The sequence below is a fragment of the Oculina patagonica genome, chromosome 1, assembly GCF_052425735.1.
Source record: "Oculina patagonica isolate OP01 chromosome 1, crgOcupat, whole genome shotgun sequence".
In the NCBI taxonomy this organism is placed as follows: Eukaryota; Metazoa; Cnidaria; class Anthozoa; order Scleractinia; family Oculinidae; genus Oculina; species Oculina patagonica.
Window position 1 is genome coordinate 33,558,596 of NC_135758.1, and position 15,885 is coordinate 33,574,480.

Consider the following 15,885-nt stretch of genomic DNA (forward strand, 5'->3'; position numbering starts at 1 on the left):
TTTAACTTTTTAATCAATTTGAGAGCACAAATAGTAAGTATTTTAGTATTTTTTGACGTAGTTTTTAGCAATTTTTTAAATTTGTGATGCGCATCTGATCATTTTTTACATGTATGATTTGTGAACAATAAATAGTAAATTATTCTTGTTATTATTATTATCCTAACTTATGCCCCATTTTGATCAGGTGACGTGACCTTTTTTACATTTGCTCGCTTTGCGGAAATATTAGGGGATTACGTCAATTTCTTGGCATTTTTTAATCATTCAGAATTTAGTATCGTGTTGCATTGTTTACAGTTTTGTTGATTACTTTTACTTTAAGATGGAAGAAACCTGTCTTGTTGAGGTTTTTTGTCAACTAAACCTGAAGGTATATGACAAAGGCGTCGGAGAATCCATCAGGAGACTTTCGTTAGAAGCCGTGGAAAAGATAGCAGAAGTAAGTCATTACAAAAATACCCTCTTACTGATCTCTTCATATTTCTTATTAAACAACTTAATCCATATGTTTATTGTTTTTAGTCAGGAAAGGATGCAGACGCCGGAAGTGCTTTTAGGACTCTAAGAGAGTCCTGTCTCCGAGGGGACGCAGTAAAGTACGGCGAACATTTGTCAGTGTTGCTCACTAAATCCTGGCCAAAAACTACACAGCGCCGGAACAGGTCTGGCTTGGACCCTAGTATTGTTGAGTTTCTTTTCACTTGGAACCCGATGGCTGGATATTTCCAACTCTTTGGTAACTACAGTACTCAGTCCACATACGGCATTCACAAGTGTCCACTCGGCAATCTTTATTCGGACTAAACTATCGGCCCGGTATGACGGCGAGGCGTACCACTAAATTTATAAAATATCACCTACCCCTAAGTCTCGCTTTCATGTTTTAGCCAAATGTTTAGTACTTGTAACGTTTCCACAGCTATGCATGTGGTATTAAAACTACACGCAATTTTGATCCGCTGGGCTTTATCTTTTTCAATTTTCTCTGTAGTTGTTATAGGTATTTGGCAAAAAACATAAATTAATTTGGCAATTTGTCCGTAGCTACCTATCGTACTCAGTTGCATCCAGAAAAAGGTTTCCTTGATTATTAACTAGAGATCGGCTGTTGACTCTCTTAGCGCTAAAATTGTTTTGTGCCACAAGGTAGCTCATGGTTGGAGAAATTTTTTACTCTCTGATAAGATAGAGTTCATTATCTACCATGTACATCTTGATGGATATTGTACAATATAAAGCTAGTCTGTAGTATGCTAAGACACTTCTTTGCGTGATCCAATACCTTATTAAACAAGAGGTTCTGTTATACAAAACGGGATTGTAACTCTCACATTTCGCACCTTTCAGATACCAAATGCAAACGTTTACGTTTGTGAAGTTAAGCGTCCTACTAACTGAACTTGCTTCAAAATGTCATAAAACCAAAACATTCCATTGGCAAAAATATGACAGAACCTGCTACTGTTATAGCAGGCCATTCTTACCAAAATAAACACATTTTACAAGTGTCCACTCGGCAATCTATATTCGGACTAAACTAAACCGTCTCGTTTAATGTCTCTATCTATGCTTGTCTCGTTTTCTTTAAGTCGAATATTCACAGCTTCAATCAATCTGATTCTTTAAACAGGGAATGATTATCAAAAAGGAAGCATTTTAACAGCTGAAGGTCAAGCAACGTTGACAATGGCACAGTCGGTGCTGACTGCAGTTGTAGAGAGCTTATCAAATGCCTCAGTGACTGTTGAAAGTTTACTTCTTTTAAAGAAATACAGGGAAAAATTCATGGAACTGTTGATGAAAACACTATCTACTGCCAAAGAAGGAACTAACACGAACATGGAGGAAGAAAGTGAAAGAACCTTAGCTGAGCGTATTGAAGAATTCGATGAATTTCAAGCTGAAAAATTAAAGGTGGCGTCGTTCGTCAACATGTGTGACCTGATTCAGCCAGGTGAGATTTAACAGCAAAAAAGTCTCCATTCTCGCACTGACAACTGCATTAATGTCCTAAAATTGTTTCCTTCCAATTTAAATAGTTGAGAAAATCTTTATAATAGAAATTTTGATATCGGTTCCCATGTATTATGCTAAAGTGAAAATTTTCGTCCTAACTTGTTGGCCTGTAAACGGTTAATAAATTCCAGATAAAGATAATTAATTGACCGCTTTACACTGTTTGAAATAAATGCTTTGTTTCTTTTCAGACAATATTACCAGTATTAAGGAAAAGTATCTTCAAGATGTCTCCCTTTGCCAAATACGTCATTTGTGCGAACGGAAAGGCGTCAATCAAATTGAGGTGAAATTCTTCGAAGTGCCCTCAGTGGCGAAAGAAGTCTTTTCGTCACTTGATAAAGTGGAGAAAAGTTTAATTTTCCAAGATCTTTGGACACAGTATGGAAAGAAAGCCCAAACAGCCAGAAAAACTGACGAGGCAAAAAAGCCACACCTTAGCATCACCGAAGTCGTTGAAAACGTCTGGAAACCATCTTTCGAAGAATGGAACCTACATGTAGCTGGTGCTGTGGATGGAACAATTTCCCTTGGAAATGTTGACAAGCTCTTTGACAGCTACAAGAACCAGAAAAAAGAACTTGAGCGAGAGTTGTTGTACATATTTAAACTGAGCCAAAGTGAAACTGCCAGCAATGCAAAGAAACTGCAAGCCATAGCTTTAGAGCGCGCTGTTCAAATACAGCGTTACCAGCGGCTTCATCAGAATGAAAGTGCTGCAGACACAATCTGGGAATTTAAGGAAGCAATGGGCTTCACTGGGGACTTCAAAGTTATTGAGGATCTACGTAATCAGGTATTCTCGCTTACTGTAATTGCTGTAACACGTAATATTTTCCGGCCCAATATAAGACGGGTTCTGTGGATAATTTGTTCACATCTCGGCAAGATAGCAGCCAGTACAAATCGTGCGGGTTATTGAGTCTCGTACTTGATATTTGATTTAAAATTTCCATTTTATGTTTGGAATTAAGTTACCTACGTACACAACAGTTTGATACACTCAAAATGCCGTGCTTTCCTCGCGTAGTGTTGTAAATTGATGTCGATCGTTTTTGTAGTCGTTACATTTTTGCAAACCTTCTTATTTGCTCTAATCAAGAACAAATGTGTTGCGTGCCGAAAATTTTACTGTGAGAGAAAGTTGTAACATAATGTCTTATTTTAAATTTAATGATTTAGTTTTCAGTTGAGTTCAAGCAGAAGCCCCTGAACAGCATTGATAAAAGATTTTCTGACGCCAGCCGAGCTCTTGAATGTGTAGATGTTGAAAAAGCACAATGCTTTAAAGCTGTAGTGGACAGCAGACGACTGGTGGAGTGGTTACGTACTACCATCACATGTAAACACAGTATCTGTTTATTTGATTCTCTTTAATTTGCTAGTTTTTCATCTTTAACCCTATCCAGACCGGAGAGGGGGGGGGGGGGGGGGGGGCTTATCTAAAATTTATCTGGGAATAATTTGACAGGATAGGTTGTTGTGTCCGGAACTTGACGTTACCATTTTGTTCCTATTAATAAAAATCAACTTTAATGCAGTTGTTATTTGGGCGATCAGTGTTTTAGTTTTTTTAACCTTTCTATTAGACTGTTTACAGCCCTACCGTTCCATTGATTTTGAGTATTTTTCAGTAATTTTGGCAGTTTTCTCAGTTTTGGAAAAATTTTGAAATCCAAGATGACAGATCTAAGATGGCGGCTGTTTTTACATCATGATGTAATTGTCACGTGATTTGACGGGAGGTCGTGAGTTCAAATCCCAGAGGGTCTAATTTTTTTTTTTACCCCGTAGCAATAAAATGGTTTGTTTATTATATCAACCCGATTTAGCTTTCGAATGCTCCTTCATGTACGATGCTGGCTTAACAGATAGACACGAAAGTCATCGATTGATTATGGCTCTCAATGTCCACTTTTTTGGCGGTCGATTACTTTCTTCACGTAATTTTCAGCCACATTTTGTTTCATTGCTTCTTGTTTTTCTTTTCAAACCTCTTTAAATTTTAAAGGCCGCCTTTATACGGCCGCCTTTATACGGCCACCTTTATACGGCCTTTTTGCTTCACTCTTTCTACCATCAAACTATGGCCGCCATGTTGCGCGACTCGGTACGCCTTACGGACGCGCCCGCGAACCAGGCCGCTATCCATGTTGAACATGAAAACTCATTTCGATAGTATTCCTTCTTTCATGGGTATGGTGCTACGCTTAGGAGCTTCGCTAATAAGACCCAAAAAATCCCGACCTGATTAGGGTTAAACGTTTTAGCCCTTTGATGTACTTTATGAAGAATTATACTTACCTTTGATAATAAAATGTGACCCTCCACGGGAAAACAGTGAAAAAGGTGAACGCACGGGCACGCCAAAATGGCACGCTAAACAATAGGCAGTGTGCAAAATGACACGCCGGCTTCCGAGCAGCGTGTCAGAAGGCACGCCTTATTAAAAATTTTCTTTTGTTAGTATCGCACGATAAAAACAAAGGCGCGTGTCTAATCGAACAATGTTCCGTGTCGAGCACTGTACTGTGCGAAATGGCACGCCAGCGTGTCAATTAGCGCGCAATTCAAGTGTGCAAAATGACACGCTAGCCGTGTCCAAGAGAAAAGTTTAACTTACTGTTCTCTCGTCTTGTAAAACTATCACACGTACAACTTTTGCAAGGTCGTTGCTCAATAAGCATAGTTGTAGCGGCAGCCATATAAGCCGACTTTCGAAACAAACAAACATTGAATCGCAGATTTTCGACGAATCGAGCTTTTTAATTGAGTATCAATTTCAAAGTAAACGACAGAAAATCGGAGATAAAACCAGCGAAGGCTTACGTTAGAAACTAAAGCCAAATTTATTGTCACAAACGTTGTCGCTACCTTTCACCCGCCGACTGACCCGCCATGTTGACAAAATAGTCCTTGGTCCCAGTGTTTCGCGGCCGCGCATGGGCTGGTCAGGAAACGGGAAAATGACTACTCTTCCCGCCCAAGGCAGATAATCGGGAAGGGATTAATGGACTGTAAGCATTCTCTCTTTTTTCTTTTAAATCCGTGGAACGAACACAAAAAAAGCGATCGATCGAGCGTGTAGTTCGGGCGGCGAGCTACTAGTAATAGCTAGCGATCGAGCGCGAAGATTGAGCAGCGAGCTTCGCGATCGATTGTTCTTTAATTTTGCGTGGGTTTACAAATCGCTTGCGAAGTTTACTTGCAATCAACAGATTTCGATGAACTGAATTCTTGCGAGCAATCTATATTTTTAAAGCACAATTAAATATCGTGGTTTCAATCGAAGTTTTATTTTCTTCTTATGCATAAACCTCGTACGATCTGGAATTAGCTAACTGTTATGCACGTTCATCGGGTAAGTACGTAAGTTATGCGAGCTTGTTTGTCTTAGTATGATAATAAAAATTGAAAAGCATGTTTTTCTTTAGATAGCTTCGACCCGTTCGTGCCATAAGAAGTTAAACGGATGTAAAAGTTACAAACGAAGGCTGGTTTGGGAAGCGTGTCTTATCGCACGCGTGCGCGCCATATCGCACGCGTGTCCTTTCGCACGCGTGTCATATCGCTCGTTAAGCGTGCCAAATAGCACACTTCTCTTAGATAAAAGCTTTAGCGTGCGAAACAATATCAACCGTGCCATTCTTTGTTTTACCTATTAAATATGCGCATATCCGTGCGATGTGTGACACGCTTAGAGTGCCGTGCCATGACACGCGTGTCCGTGCGTTCACCTTTTTCACCGTTTTCCCGTGGAGGGTCACAAATCGTCCACGGCACATGTTATTTAATGGTTTAACTTCTAAGAAGTAAAAATTTCATAGCAGCGATTAACGGCTTGATGATTTGAATGGTCTCACAGCAACCCAAGAGCTGAAGGTTCTTGTTGACCTCGCCTTGATCTCAGCCGGTGAAAGTGACATGGAAACTGACCGCATATCCAGTCTACATACCAGCTGCTTGGGCTTCGCTCCTTTGATCTTCGACCTCAAAGAAAGTGAAGAACAAAAAGTGGACTTTGACCAGCTGATGAAGGCTTGTGATCCTGTTTGGAAAGCTGTAGAGACGGATCACAAATTACCCCAAAAGCTAGTAAGAATAGACCTCTTTAGCTTCGTTTGTTTGTAGACCATGTGATGCTACCCTTGAGAATTTTTCTTTCAAATTCGCACAAATTCACATGGAAATTAACGAATAATTGCCAGAAAGACAAAGGAACAATTTTCTGAAGGGCATCACATGATCTACAATGGACAATTTACATAGGTAGCCAAAGAGGTCTTTTGAAGTGTATCTTTCTGTATTCATGATAGCTTTTTCTTTGTAACTACAGTCGAAGCTCTCGTAAGCGGACCCCCTTCGGGACGCGAAAAAAGTGTCCGTAACTGGAGCTGGCCGCTTACGAGAATGGTTTTCGTAAGTGGCCACTACAGGTATAGGGGATAAATGGCCGCTTACGGGATCTTGTCCTGCTAATAACTGGACGGACGTGGATGACGACAAAACAAACAGTGAAATATGGTACTGTAATTACTTCAAAATCATTGTGACGAACGGTGAAGTGAAGTTGATTGATAAACTCAAGATGCAGAGGTTTTTAATAGGATTTTCTTTTGGGTGTCCGCTTACGGGAGCTTAAAAACAAAGAAAAAGTCTATGTCGTAATCTCTGAAAGTGTCCGCGGCCGCTTAGGGGAATGTCCGCTTACGAGAATGCAAAAATACAGAGATTGTATGAGAGTTAAAACGGGATTTCAAACAAGGCGGTCGTAAGTAGAGCTGTCCGCTTACGAGAGTGTCCGTTAAGAGAACTTCGACTGTATATTATTTGTGTCTTCTGTTATCAAAATCAGGATATCGGCAAACCTTAAACCAGGCTTAAAAACATTTACATTAACTTAAATGATGCTCAAGCTCATTACTTACAGCTTTAAAAGGTCCTAACTCTTTAGAAGTATTAGTGTTATTTAGTGATATGTTTTGATAAGCTAAAGAAAACAGACTGTGTTTTCAATCAATCAATACAGATAAACTATAGAAATTTTCACGTTCCATCAGTTACTCTAGTGACCGTTTACGCTATCAACACTAAAACCCACCAAATTAACACGTTTGAATTTTTCTTATTTTTTTTTAGTACGACACAAGCAGGCATCTGGAGTGGCTCAAGACCGTCAAAGAGTCTTATGGCTCGGTTGCTATGACGTCTTTGGTACAGGCTAAAACCATCAACTGCAGTGGTGTGTACGTAGTGGGTAACTTAGACGCGAAGAGTGACGTGTCTACGGAACAAGGAGGACGGCTGTCTCTTAATGATGTGATCCAATTGACAGTTCCCACGAAAGATGGACACGAAGACGTGCAGAGCAGAACGTACTCTGTTGATGAATTAAAAGATTTGCAGAGTAAATTAATGTTGATTGCAGGGAAAGCTGAAAAAGCGATGGACGAGGTTGAACAGTTTGTAAAGGCAAGTTAAAAACAAGATTTATTGAGTAAATGGAAGCCTAAATGGGAATTAAATGAGAGCGATCTCGAGATAATGGAAACATTCATAGACAAGAAAAAAAAGAAGACTACAGAGTTACCTTATTATAGGAAATTAACGCTTGTGTAAATTAAGGTATTTAAAATTAACGCGACTTAAATTAACGCGAATCGAAGGAAATATTACTTCCAAATAACTGAAATAAACGCGAAAGAGAGGGTAACATTCAAAATGAAGGAAATTAACGCGACGTACACAAAGAAAGACACTTGTTGAGACAACAGGTACAAGTTTATTTCAACACTAGGCGTACAAAGCGAGACCGAAACAATGTTCGTGATACAAATACTAAACCCAAACGTATGGGTTAAGCGAAGGAATCTGACCGCTTCGAGCGTCCACCCTGGACTGTATTGTAAAATTGGGGCCAAAATAATGGAAATTAAGGTCATGGAAATTAACGCTCCACTTAATTAACGGCGCGGAAATTAACGTTAACGGGACGTATAATAAGGTAGTTAGCAAGCTGGGAAATATATTTTGAAAAATATTACACGCTATGTAAAATAAACTTAATCATACTTAACTGACAGACACGACATTATAAGGTTTTGAAAGGTCGTTTTGTGAAAAGCACGTAAAGGTTGGAAAAAAAGTTTGTTTTTTAACTTGCAGAACCTCGAGGGTGTCATGCGTCTAGCTACGGCATACATAAACCTCTCCGAATCTGGTTTTGTTCACGTTTTGCAGTGGAATAAAGAATTTGACTGTAGTAAGGATCAACTCGAAGGCGAATCCATTTCGGAGGAGCTGGCAGCTGAAAGCACGTTCATGGAGAATTGTCACTTAAACTGGGAGAAGAAGGTCAATGATGCACGAAAGGAGTATCGGGAGTTGAATTTCTTCACCACTCAGCAGTTGATGCTATTAAGGAAGGAAATAGCCGCAGTTTGCCACAGCAGCGACCTACTTGTAAACAACCTTCAGGTTCTTTCTTTGCTGGAAGATGTTCGTCCAAATTTGGACATCGAACAGTTAAAGTCAGCAATACAGCGCGCTTTTATAGACACAGACCTATTAGACAAGAGGAAAGGCACTGCTGATCTGCCATCATTTACTCAAGTTTCCTCCGAGTTTAGTACACGCAGGTCAGTATTTTATAACAGCAACTATGTTAGTGCGAGTCCCTTGACGGAAGGCAGCACATATCAAGTACAAGCTGCTTCCATTAAGAAGCCGAAGCCGAAAGAGACTTCAAAGATCCAAAGTTTCTTGAATGCAGCTACAGATGAAGGTTACTCAGAACAAGTTGCCTTGGCGGCTTTGGCAAGTTTAGGTGTTGATGCAGATGAAAATGAATTGTTGTGGTGGTGTCTAGAAGAAGCCAACGATGCAGACCTTGAGGCTCTTTACGAAAAGGCGAAGCAAAACCCCATTATTGTACGAGAAATTTTCTCAGACAGAGAGCTCGATGAAATGCAAGTGCAGGATGAAAGGTATAGGATGAAAACTAGTTTTATGTGTTGTTGACTTGTAAATCTCACGTGATAACGATGCCCCAATAGTTCGGTATTCTGAATTGCTCTCGTCACTTTAAGCGTCAGCTGCGTTTAGTTCTTGTTACTTTCATGATGCGTCATTAACCTTTGACGACGATGATAATTATGTCGGTAAATACATATTCGTCTACTATGAGTTGCCTCTATGCTAACTTGTTTTCGTGAGAAATGTAGATTTCAAAAACCTGAATCGATTTTGGTAGAATCGATGCCACTAGTAAAAGTTGGTTATTTGACATTGGTTTTTAGTGCAACCGTAATCAAGGCGGACAAGTTACCCGAGTTTTCATCCAAGCTCCCTGAAACTACAGCAGACCAGGAGAAAACCGAAGACGATGATAATGAGGCAGAGATTAGCGAGTATCTTACACTTGCTCAGCTGGGGAACATTCTTCGAGAGCTGTCAGTAAAGGGTACGAATGGTAAAGGTTACTTAACAATTATTCTATGAACCCGCGTTGGATACGAGGTGGTAAATAGCCAACGAGGCGCGAAGCGCTGAGTTGGCTATAACGACTCGTATCCAACAAGGGCGAATAGAATAATTGTTTTATTAAATTCTTCTTTAAGTTTAAATCGACTGGACATTTCAGTTTGACGTAAACGAAGTGATAGTATGAGAAGGCGGGAAAATTTGTGGCGTGATGTACACTTCTTGAGTTGAATGAAACACATGAGGAAAGCGAGCGAGAGAGTTTTCTTTCCAAGATTTCCATCCAATAATCTCGTCTAAAGTCGTCTATATATCCGGAAAATTGTGACAACAGTTAAGATTTACCGGATGATCCGAATCAAAAGCTTTTCTGGAAACTACACGTCTGGTGCAAGTAGAAGGAAGCAAGTGTTTACATTGTACTTGTAATTTACGGCTCTACGGCTGTCATCAAGACTGCTATATTATTTGAAGCGAAATTGAGCTCAAAGTGGAACAGGTTTATTGAAGTATAAAAGGATAAGACCAAGATTAAAAGGTAACACACTTTACAGAAGTGCTGAGCCTATATTTATGGCGTACAATGAATAAATAAAAACTGTGTTTGCCGTTCTTTCGTAAATTATTTGCTGCTTTTCTACTTTATTCACTCGCTCTTGTTGTGCGTTTGCAAGTATTATTAATTAAACTTTTCGCATCAATCCTTTTTTTTGCAAAGTTTATTTTACTATAGCATTTCTGTGGTTTTTGTAGGCACCGCTGATTATTTCTTGTTCATAAAGCTCGCCAAATTTGCTGTTTTCAACCATTTTTCTGATGGAACTGTCGCTTCCCGCAGAAACATTTTACGCTGAGTGGCACTTACCGCACTCATTTCTCATATAAAGTCAAACATAGGTATACGAGCTGATAACCGGGATTCAGTGAACCAATCAGAAAGCTAAAACTGCAATATCCGAGGTTAAGTATTTAATAATTAGTATTATCAGCGCTTAAGTTTAGAGGTGGATTAAAATTAACCAATAAATGCTGTACGCTAAACATTATGAGAACAATGTTGTCAGATCAGTTGGCCTGGTTCCTGAGTCAATTTTTTTCTTATGTTGTTTCAGTGCATTCTATGCCAAGAAAGTATCAACAATGTGATTAGACCATGTGGGGTTTAATACGTGGTTTTCGAAAACATTTTGGCAGTTGAATTTAGTCAATAGGCCTTATTCGTATTCCCCGACGGCCCTGGGACGAGAGCCTTCTGAACATGAGTGCGAGGCTCATGCGGGGTACTTTGCTCAAAATTGCAAAGAAACATGGAAAATTGCGAATGGATTGCCGAAAAACCTTAAAAATTATAAACGCTTTGAGGATCTAGAGCTAGACGGTGATCTGCGGGCTAGAGGGGTACCAGTGTCAATCAGAAATAATTAGAAGATCTGGTAGAACTGACCTAGAAGACTAACAAATTTACACTGAATCGTCGGGAACGGTTTCGAGTCAGCAATACTTGCGAAGTAAACTTCAACACCAGGTTATGTTTCCAGCTAATCTGTTGTGTTTATTTCAGTGTATATCCGACTTGAGCGAGGGATTAAACTTCCTTGAGGATATTTATATTGCTATTTAAGTAAGGGGTTCAGAAGAGGGAACTTGCTAAATTAAATTTGATCACGCACACATATCTCAGTAACAAACGTAAACAAAAGCTAGCGCTATGATAACTTTTTTCACTGCAAGACCATGAAATGAGCGTGAAACGATTAACAGCATCACCTGAGCCAAATGAAAATCTAGCCTTTTACTCAAAAATTGTGTGTAGTTAGCTCCAAAACGAATTTGTAAATTGCTTTGTAATTTAGTGAGTTTTCCGATCTTAATATGCTTGCGAGATTTTAATTTGAAACATCCAGTTCTGCTTCAGACTATTTTCGTGGAAGAATATTAAATGATCATTAAATTATCGATATCCTCACTTGACTGAGTTGAGAAAATTATCTTTTATTCGAACATTCGATGATTTAGGGGCGAAAGGAATTTGGAAGTTTAGATCTTGTGATTTTGCCAGTTTGCTTGAACCGGCGTTCGAGAACATTAATTAAATTTACTATTTCTCTTAAAGACGTTTCGCAGCAGCACAGAAAAATAGCAGTCAGAGTGTGAAAGAAATCAATTCAGTGGAATGAAAAGCTATTATTTTAACTAAACAATGAGAGCATTTAAGGAGGCTCGATGTAGTTTTTTTAGCAGAAGGGTGGTTGTTTTGAAAATTAAAATTCTCTGGCAAGCCAATGTTCAATTTTTGCCAAAATACACCATAATGATCAAATATGACCAAATTTTATTTTTTTTTACCGGTCATTTTGTCAGAAAGGTTACCATAGCAACCATTGACCGTTTCTTTTGTTCTCAAACAAGCTTGATTTTCTCGAAATCTAGATTGACTCTTGTTGTTAATTTTTTGATATGTTGAAGTTTAGTAGATTGACTAACTCTTGACAAAATTTTAGAAAAATCTGTAAGAGCGATTTCAAGTAAATCAAGAATGAAATTTTCAGAAAAACCCAGTTTTAATCTAAAATAGGCACTTTTAAATTGTTTCGTATTATTTGAGCACAGTTACGCTCACTGAAATATGAATACTTACACCATCAAAGACCATTTACTAAAAGCGAAAGAGTTTTTGCTTTAATTTGTTAAAATATATCGACTGCCAATTGTAGGAAATTATGAGGAATTAACATAAACTTTATTCTTGATTTACTTGAAAACGCTCTTACAGATTTTCCTAAAATTTTGTGTACAGGTAGTCAATCTACTATACTTGAACATATCAAAAAATGAATACCAAGAGTCAGTCTAGATTTCGAGAAAATCAAGCTTGTTTGAGAACAAAAGAAAACGTCAGTGGTTGCTATGGTAACCTTTGTGATTAAGTGATGGGTAAAAAATAAAAATTTGGTCATATTTGATGATTATGGTGTATTTTGGCAAAAATCGAGCATTGGCTTCCTTGACAATTTTAATTTTCAATACAACCACCCTTCGGCTAAAAAAACTACATCGAGCCTCCTTAACAGCAAACGAATTTGTAAATAATTAATGCACCATTATTTCGTTCAGTTGTTTTTGTCCATATGCCGATCAAAATATAAAGTCAATACGCAGCATGCCTTCAGACATTTATTCTTACTTTTTTTTAAAATAATATCAATACAAATCTCTCCAAGTTAAGTCTATTGCCTCTGGCAAGTCGGATGTACAATCAAAACAAATATTAACAGATTGGGGTTATTACCTTGCGACTCGATGACTGACTTGCACTACCCCGATTCAACTACTTCAAGAAAATTTGTTAGTCTTCTCGGTCAGTTCTACCAGATCTTCTAATTTTTCTGATTGACACTGGTATCCCTCTAGCCTGCAGATCACCTCCTAGCTCAAGATCCTCAAAGCGTTTATAATTTTTAAGGTTTTTCGGCAACCCAGTCGCAATTTTCCATATGTTTCTTTGGAATTTCGAGCAAAGTACCCCGCATTAACCTCGCATTCATGTTTAGAAGGCTCTCGTCCCAGGGCCGTCGGGGAATACGAATAAGGCCTATTGTTATTATTCATCGCTGGTTTTTCTGTGTTGCAAGAGATTCAGTAAGATAACGTTTTTGAATTTATTGTCAAACGTGCTGCCAGTATTTAAGCGATCAATATGTATTTATTTGTTTCTATCCTTTCTAAATTCCTCCCCGTGAACCTTTTATTTATGTCACAATTGCTTTGAGTTGCCAGTTTATCTCAATAAGCTCACGATTTTCACAAGTTTGGTTAACTTGCAGGTAAAGGAACAATACCTCGTACCTTTCCAGCGTTCCTGAAAAGAGGAAGACCAAACCTTATGCTTGTTCCCAAAGGTAGTGAAAGTGTAAATTAACTAAACTGTAAAGACACGATCATAGAAAATTTGAAATGTTTGGCTTCTAAAAAAGTGGATACATACCGTGTGTTGCCATCTTAAATTATATTCACCCCGATTTGACTAATAATTTGACTCACAAGAATATCAGGTTCATTTTAGTATTCCATTCAACTTAGAATTTTAAGTACATGTTGGTAAAAAGTCCAAGTAAAGATAATACGGGCAATTAGAGGACTGGTATACCAGGGAACTAGGGATACATGTTTTGCGACAGCCTTATGTACTCAACTTCGTGCTCCTTCTGTGGCAGATGATGTCCTTGCCACAGTCCTCGCGCTGTATATGCATGACAAGAAGCAGCCTCTACCAAGCCACGAAGAGGTGCTTATCTGTACTCCTGAAACCACCACAGAGGAGGTAGCTATCAGAGAATTTTTTTTTCAAGTTAATTCACGTGAAACCACTGCAGAACATTGTGGCTAAAGAGGCCGACACTTATCTCCGGCTGAGATAATTAGTACGCCCGGGGTGGTAGATGGATGGTAGTTCCTTGCAGATTTTCGTCCAGCACCAATTTATACTCGTTTATGATGTAAAAACTAATCGTACTTATCTTTTTGGGTTTGGATGTAGATCGAATTGTTGTGGAGGCGAGCCACGTGTGACCTGGACGGCAGATTTTTCTGCCTTGCTTATGCTGATCTGTTAGACTTCTCTGTCAGCAAACAGGCAGTGGACATGCTCAGTGTAGTGACACAGGGGCTCGCAGGCAAGACTGGAGAACGTGAGTACGCCTAAATTTTGACAATTATTTTTCCAGGCATTTTTTAAGCTTAGATCAATTTTACTGTAGTACGTGCGATACTATACTTTTATTACTTTTCAGACTATGGACTGTTGGTAATATGTAGTAGCGAGAACGAGGACCGTGCCAATGTAGTGGCAGCCCTTGATCAATACCGGGTTGCTGCTCCACCTTGCCCTTCGCCAGATGACCTTAAAAGTTACCTCAAGTATCAGTTCTGCGCCCCTCCGTCACAGGATGGATACATTAACAGTAGTAAGATAACCTGGACTACAGCAGGATCCTTGGATCCAGAAAAGTAAGTTTTGTCTTTTATAATTTGCATAAGTCTAATTTCAAGAGATGAATATAAGAATGTGACATTCTGATTGGTCAAGAAGCTCTGGTTTATGACGTTATATTGACCTCACTTGGAAGTGAATATAGCATGTTAGGGATTGGTTGCTAAGCCACGCCGTCTTTGCCGTCGAGGCAAGTAAACATGGCAGCATTTGCTGAATGAAATTTTCGTTCATTCGAAAGAAATCACTTCAAATCCGGAGTATTCAAAACAATTGGAATTTTGAAAATTTGGTTACGAGATATTACCCTCCGCTTGCATGGAGATCTTACTGTCAGCTATTTCTTTCTTGACCTCATGAGGCAAATGGAAATCTTAACAGCTAACTAACTGTATTCTGTTTAGGCTCTGTGTCCGAGTCGTCTCATCGAAACGCGGGGGTTTGGGTAAAACGCTGTTTGTTCGTCGCCTAACAGATCAGCTGCCTAACCTCGTGAACAACGATCTGGTTTTGAAAAATTTGCGCCGGCATGACTCCAACGTATCCTTGCACGTGACGGTTCCACTTCACGGAAACTCCACAGACTCTTCCATGCTTGTAGACTCACTTTTGCCGCATGCGGTGAAAGTCAATGTACCATTGTCCCGAGTATTCCATTTGGATGTATCGCCTTCGGTAAGATGTATACAGCGTCAAGAGTGATAACTTACACTTGATCATTTGATTGTGAATAAAACGAGCCTAAATTGAGTTATGAAAGTTTGCGAAAATTCTCGACACGAAGAATTTGTTTTTTTGCCACTCTGCAGCTTCTAGAAGTAGCAGTTTTGAATAAACGCTAGTGTGGTAGTCACTTGATGGATTACATTACCTGAGAGGTTTACTCGTGACTGTCAAAAGCACAAAAATGTGACTTAACACCTGTCCGAGCTGGAATTTTTTCATAATGCTAAGTCTTTATAAACGTGAAGTTCATTGAACACCTTTCTGTTTACTTTCATGTTGATATCACAAGGCCACAACCACATGAAAGAATTTGTCCGCGCTAGGTAGTCTCTGTTAATACCATGCTTTGTTTGTAGATGAGACGCGGGTTGGACACCCTTCTTTTTAACTTACTTGTACTTGGCTGCCTTTGTGACAAGATGGGAAGAGTGTGGAGAAGGCGGAGCACAGACTTGTACGTCATTGAGATTACGACGGCTGCTCCTCTTCCCATGGGGTTCACAAGACAAGAAGAAGCTAAAAGTCAAGTGGTGAGCTAAAAAGTCCAGAAGGAAATAGTTTCTGGATGAAATGGTGGAAGATAATTTGGATTCTTTCCGTCTTCCCTTTTTTTTATTCAATGTTATATTTAATTTTTTAGAGGCATTCTGGGACATTGTTTATGCCTA

The 15,885-nt window shown here is 39.1% G+C and overlaps 2 protein-coding genes across 2 annotated transcripts in view; both read left to right on the forward strand.

The window, feature by feature from the left end:
- LOC144646634 (E3 ubiquitin-protein ligase rnf213-alpha-like) overlaps positions 1–7,500 on the forward strand; it is a 37,193-nt gene extending 29,693 nt beyond the window's left edge. Inside the window, exons 13-19 of the mRNA XM_078506294.1 lie at positions 326–446; positions 530–739; positions 1,634–1,957; positions 2,211–2,815; positions 3,202–3,361; positions 5,885–6,114; positions 7,159–7,500. Coding sequence (XP_078362420.1) covers positions 326–446; positions 530–739; positions 1,634–1,957; positions 2,211–2,815; positions 3,202–3,361; positions 5,885–6,114; positions 7,159–7,500 — 1,992 coding nt within the window. The remainder of the gene's footprint in view (positions 1–325; positions 447–529; positions 740–1,633; positions 1,958–2,210; positions 2,816–3,201; positions 3,362–5,884; positions 6,115–7,158) is intronic.
- Positions 7,501–8,188: 688 nt separating this feature from the next.
- The window catches only part of LOC144646644 (uncharacterized), a 9,379-nt gene continuing 1,682 nt past the window's right edge, over positions 8,189–15,885 (forward strand). The window contains exons 1-9 of the mRNA XM_078506304.1: positions 8,189–9,005; positions 9,318–9,481; positions 13,326–13,400; positions 13,716–13,822; positions 14,039–14,189; positions 14,292–14,508; positions 14,896–15,166; positions 15,574–15,747; positions 15,858–15,874. Of these exons, the coding sequence (XP_078362430.1) occupies positions 8,200–9,005; positions 9,318–9,481; positions 13,326–13,400; positions 13,716–13,822; positions 14,039–14,189; positions 14,292–14,508; positions 14,896–15,166; positions 15,574–15,747; positions 15,858–15,874 (1,982 nt within the window). The 5' untranslated portion in view covers positions 8,189–8,199. The remainder of the gene's footprint in view (positions 9,006–9,317; positions 9,482–13,325; positions 13,401–13,715; positions 13,823–14,038; positions 14,190–14,291; positions 14,509–14,895; positions 15,167–15,573; positions 15,748–15,857; positions 15,875–15,885) is intronic.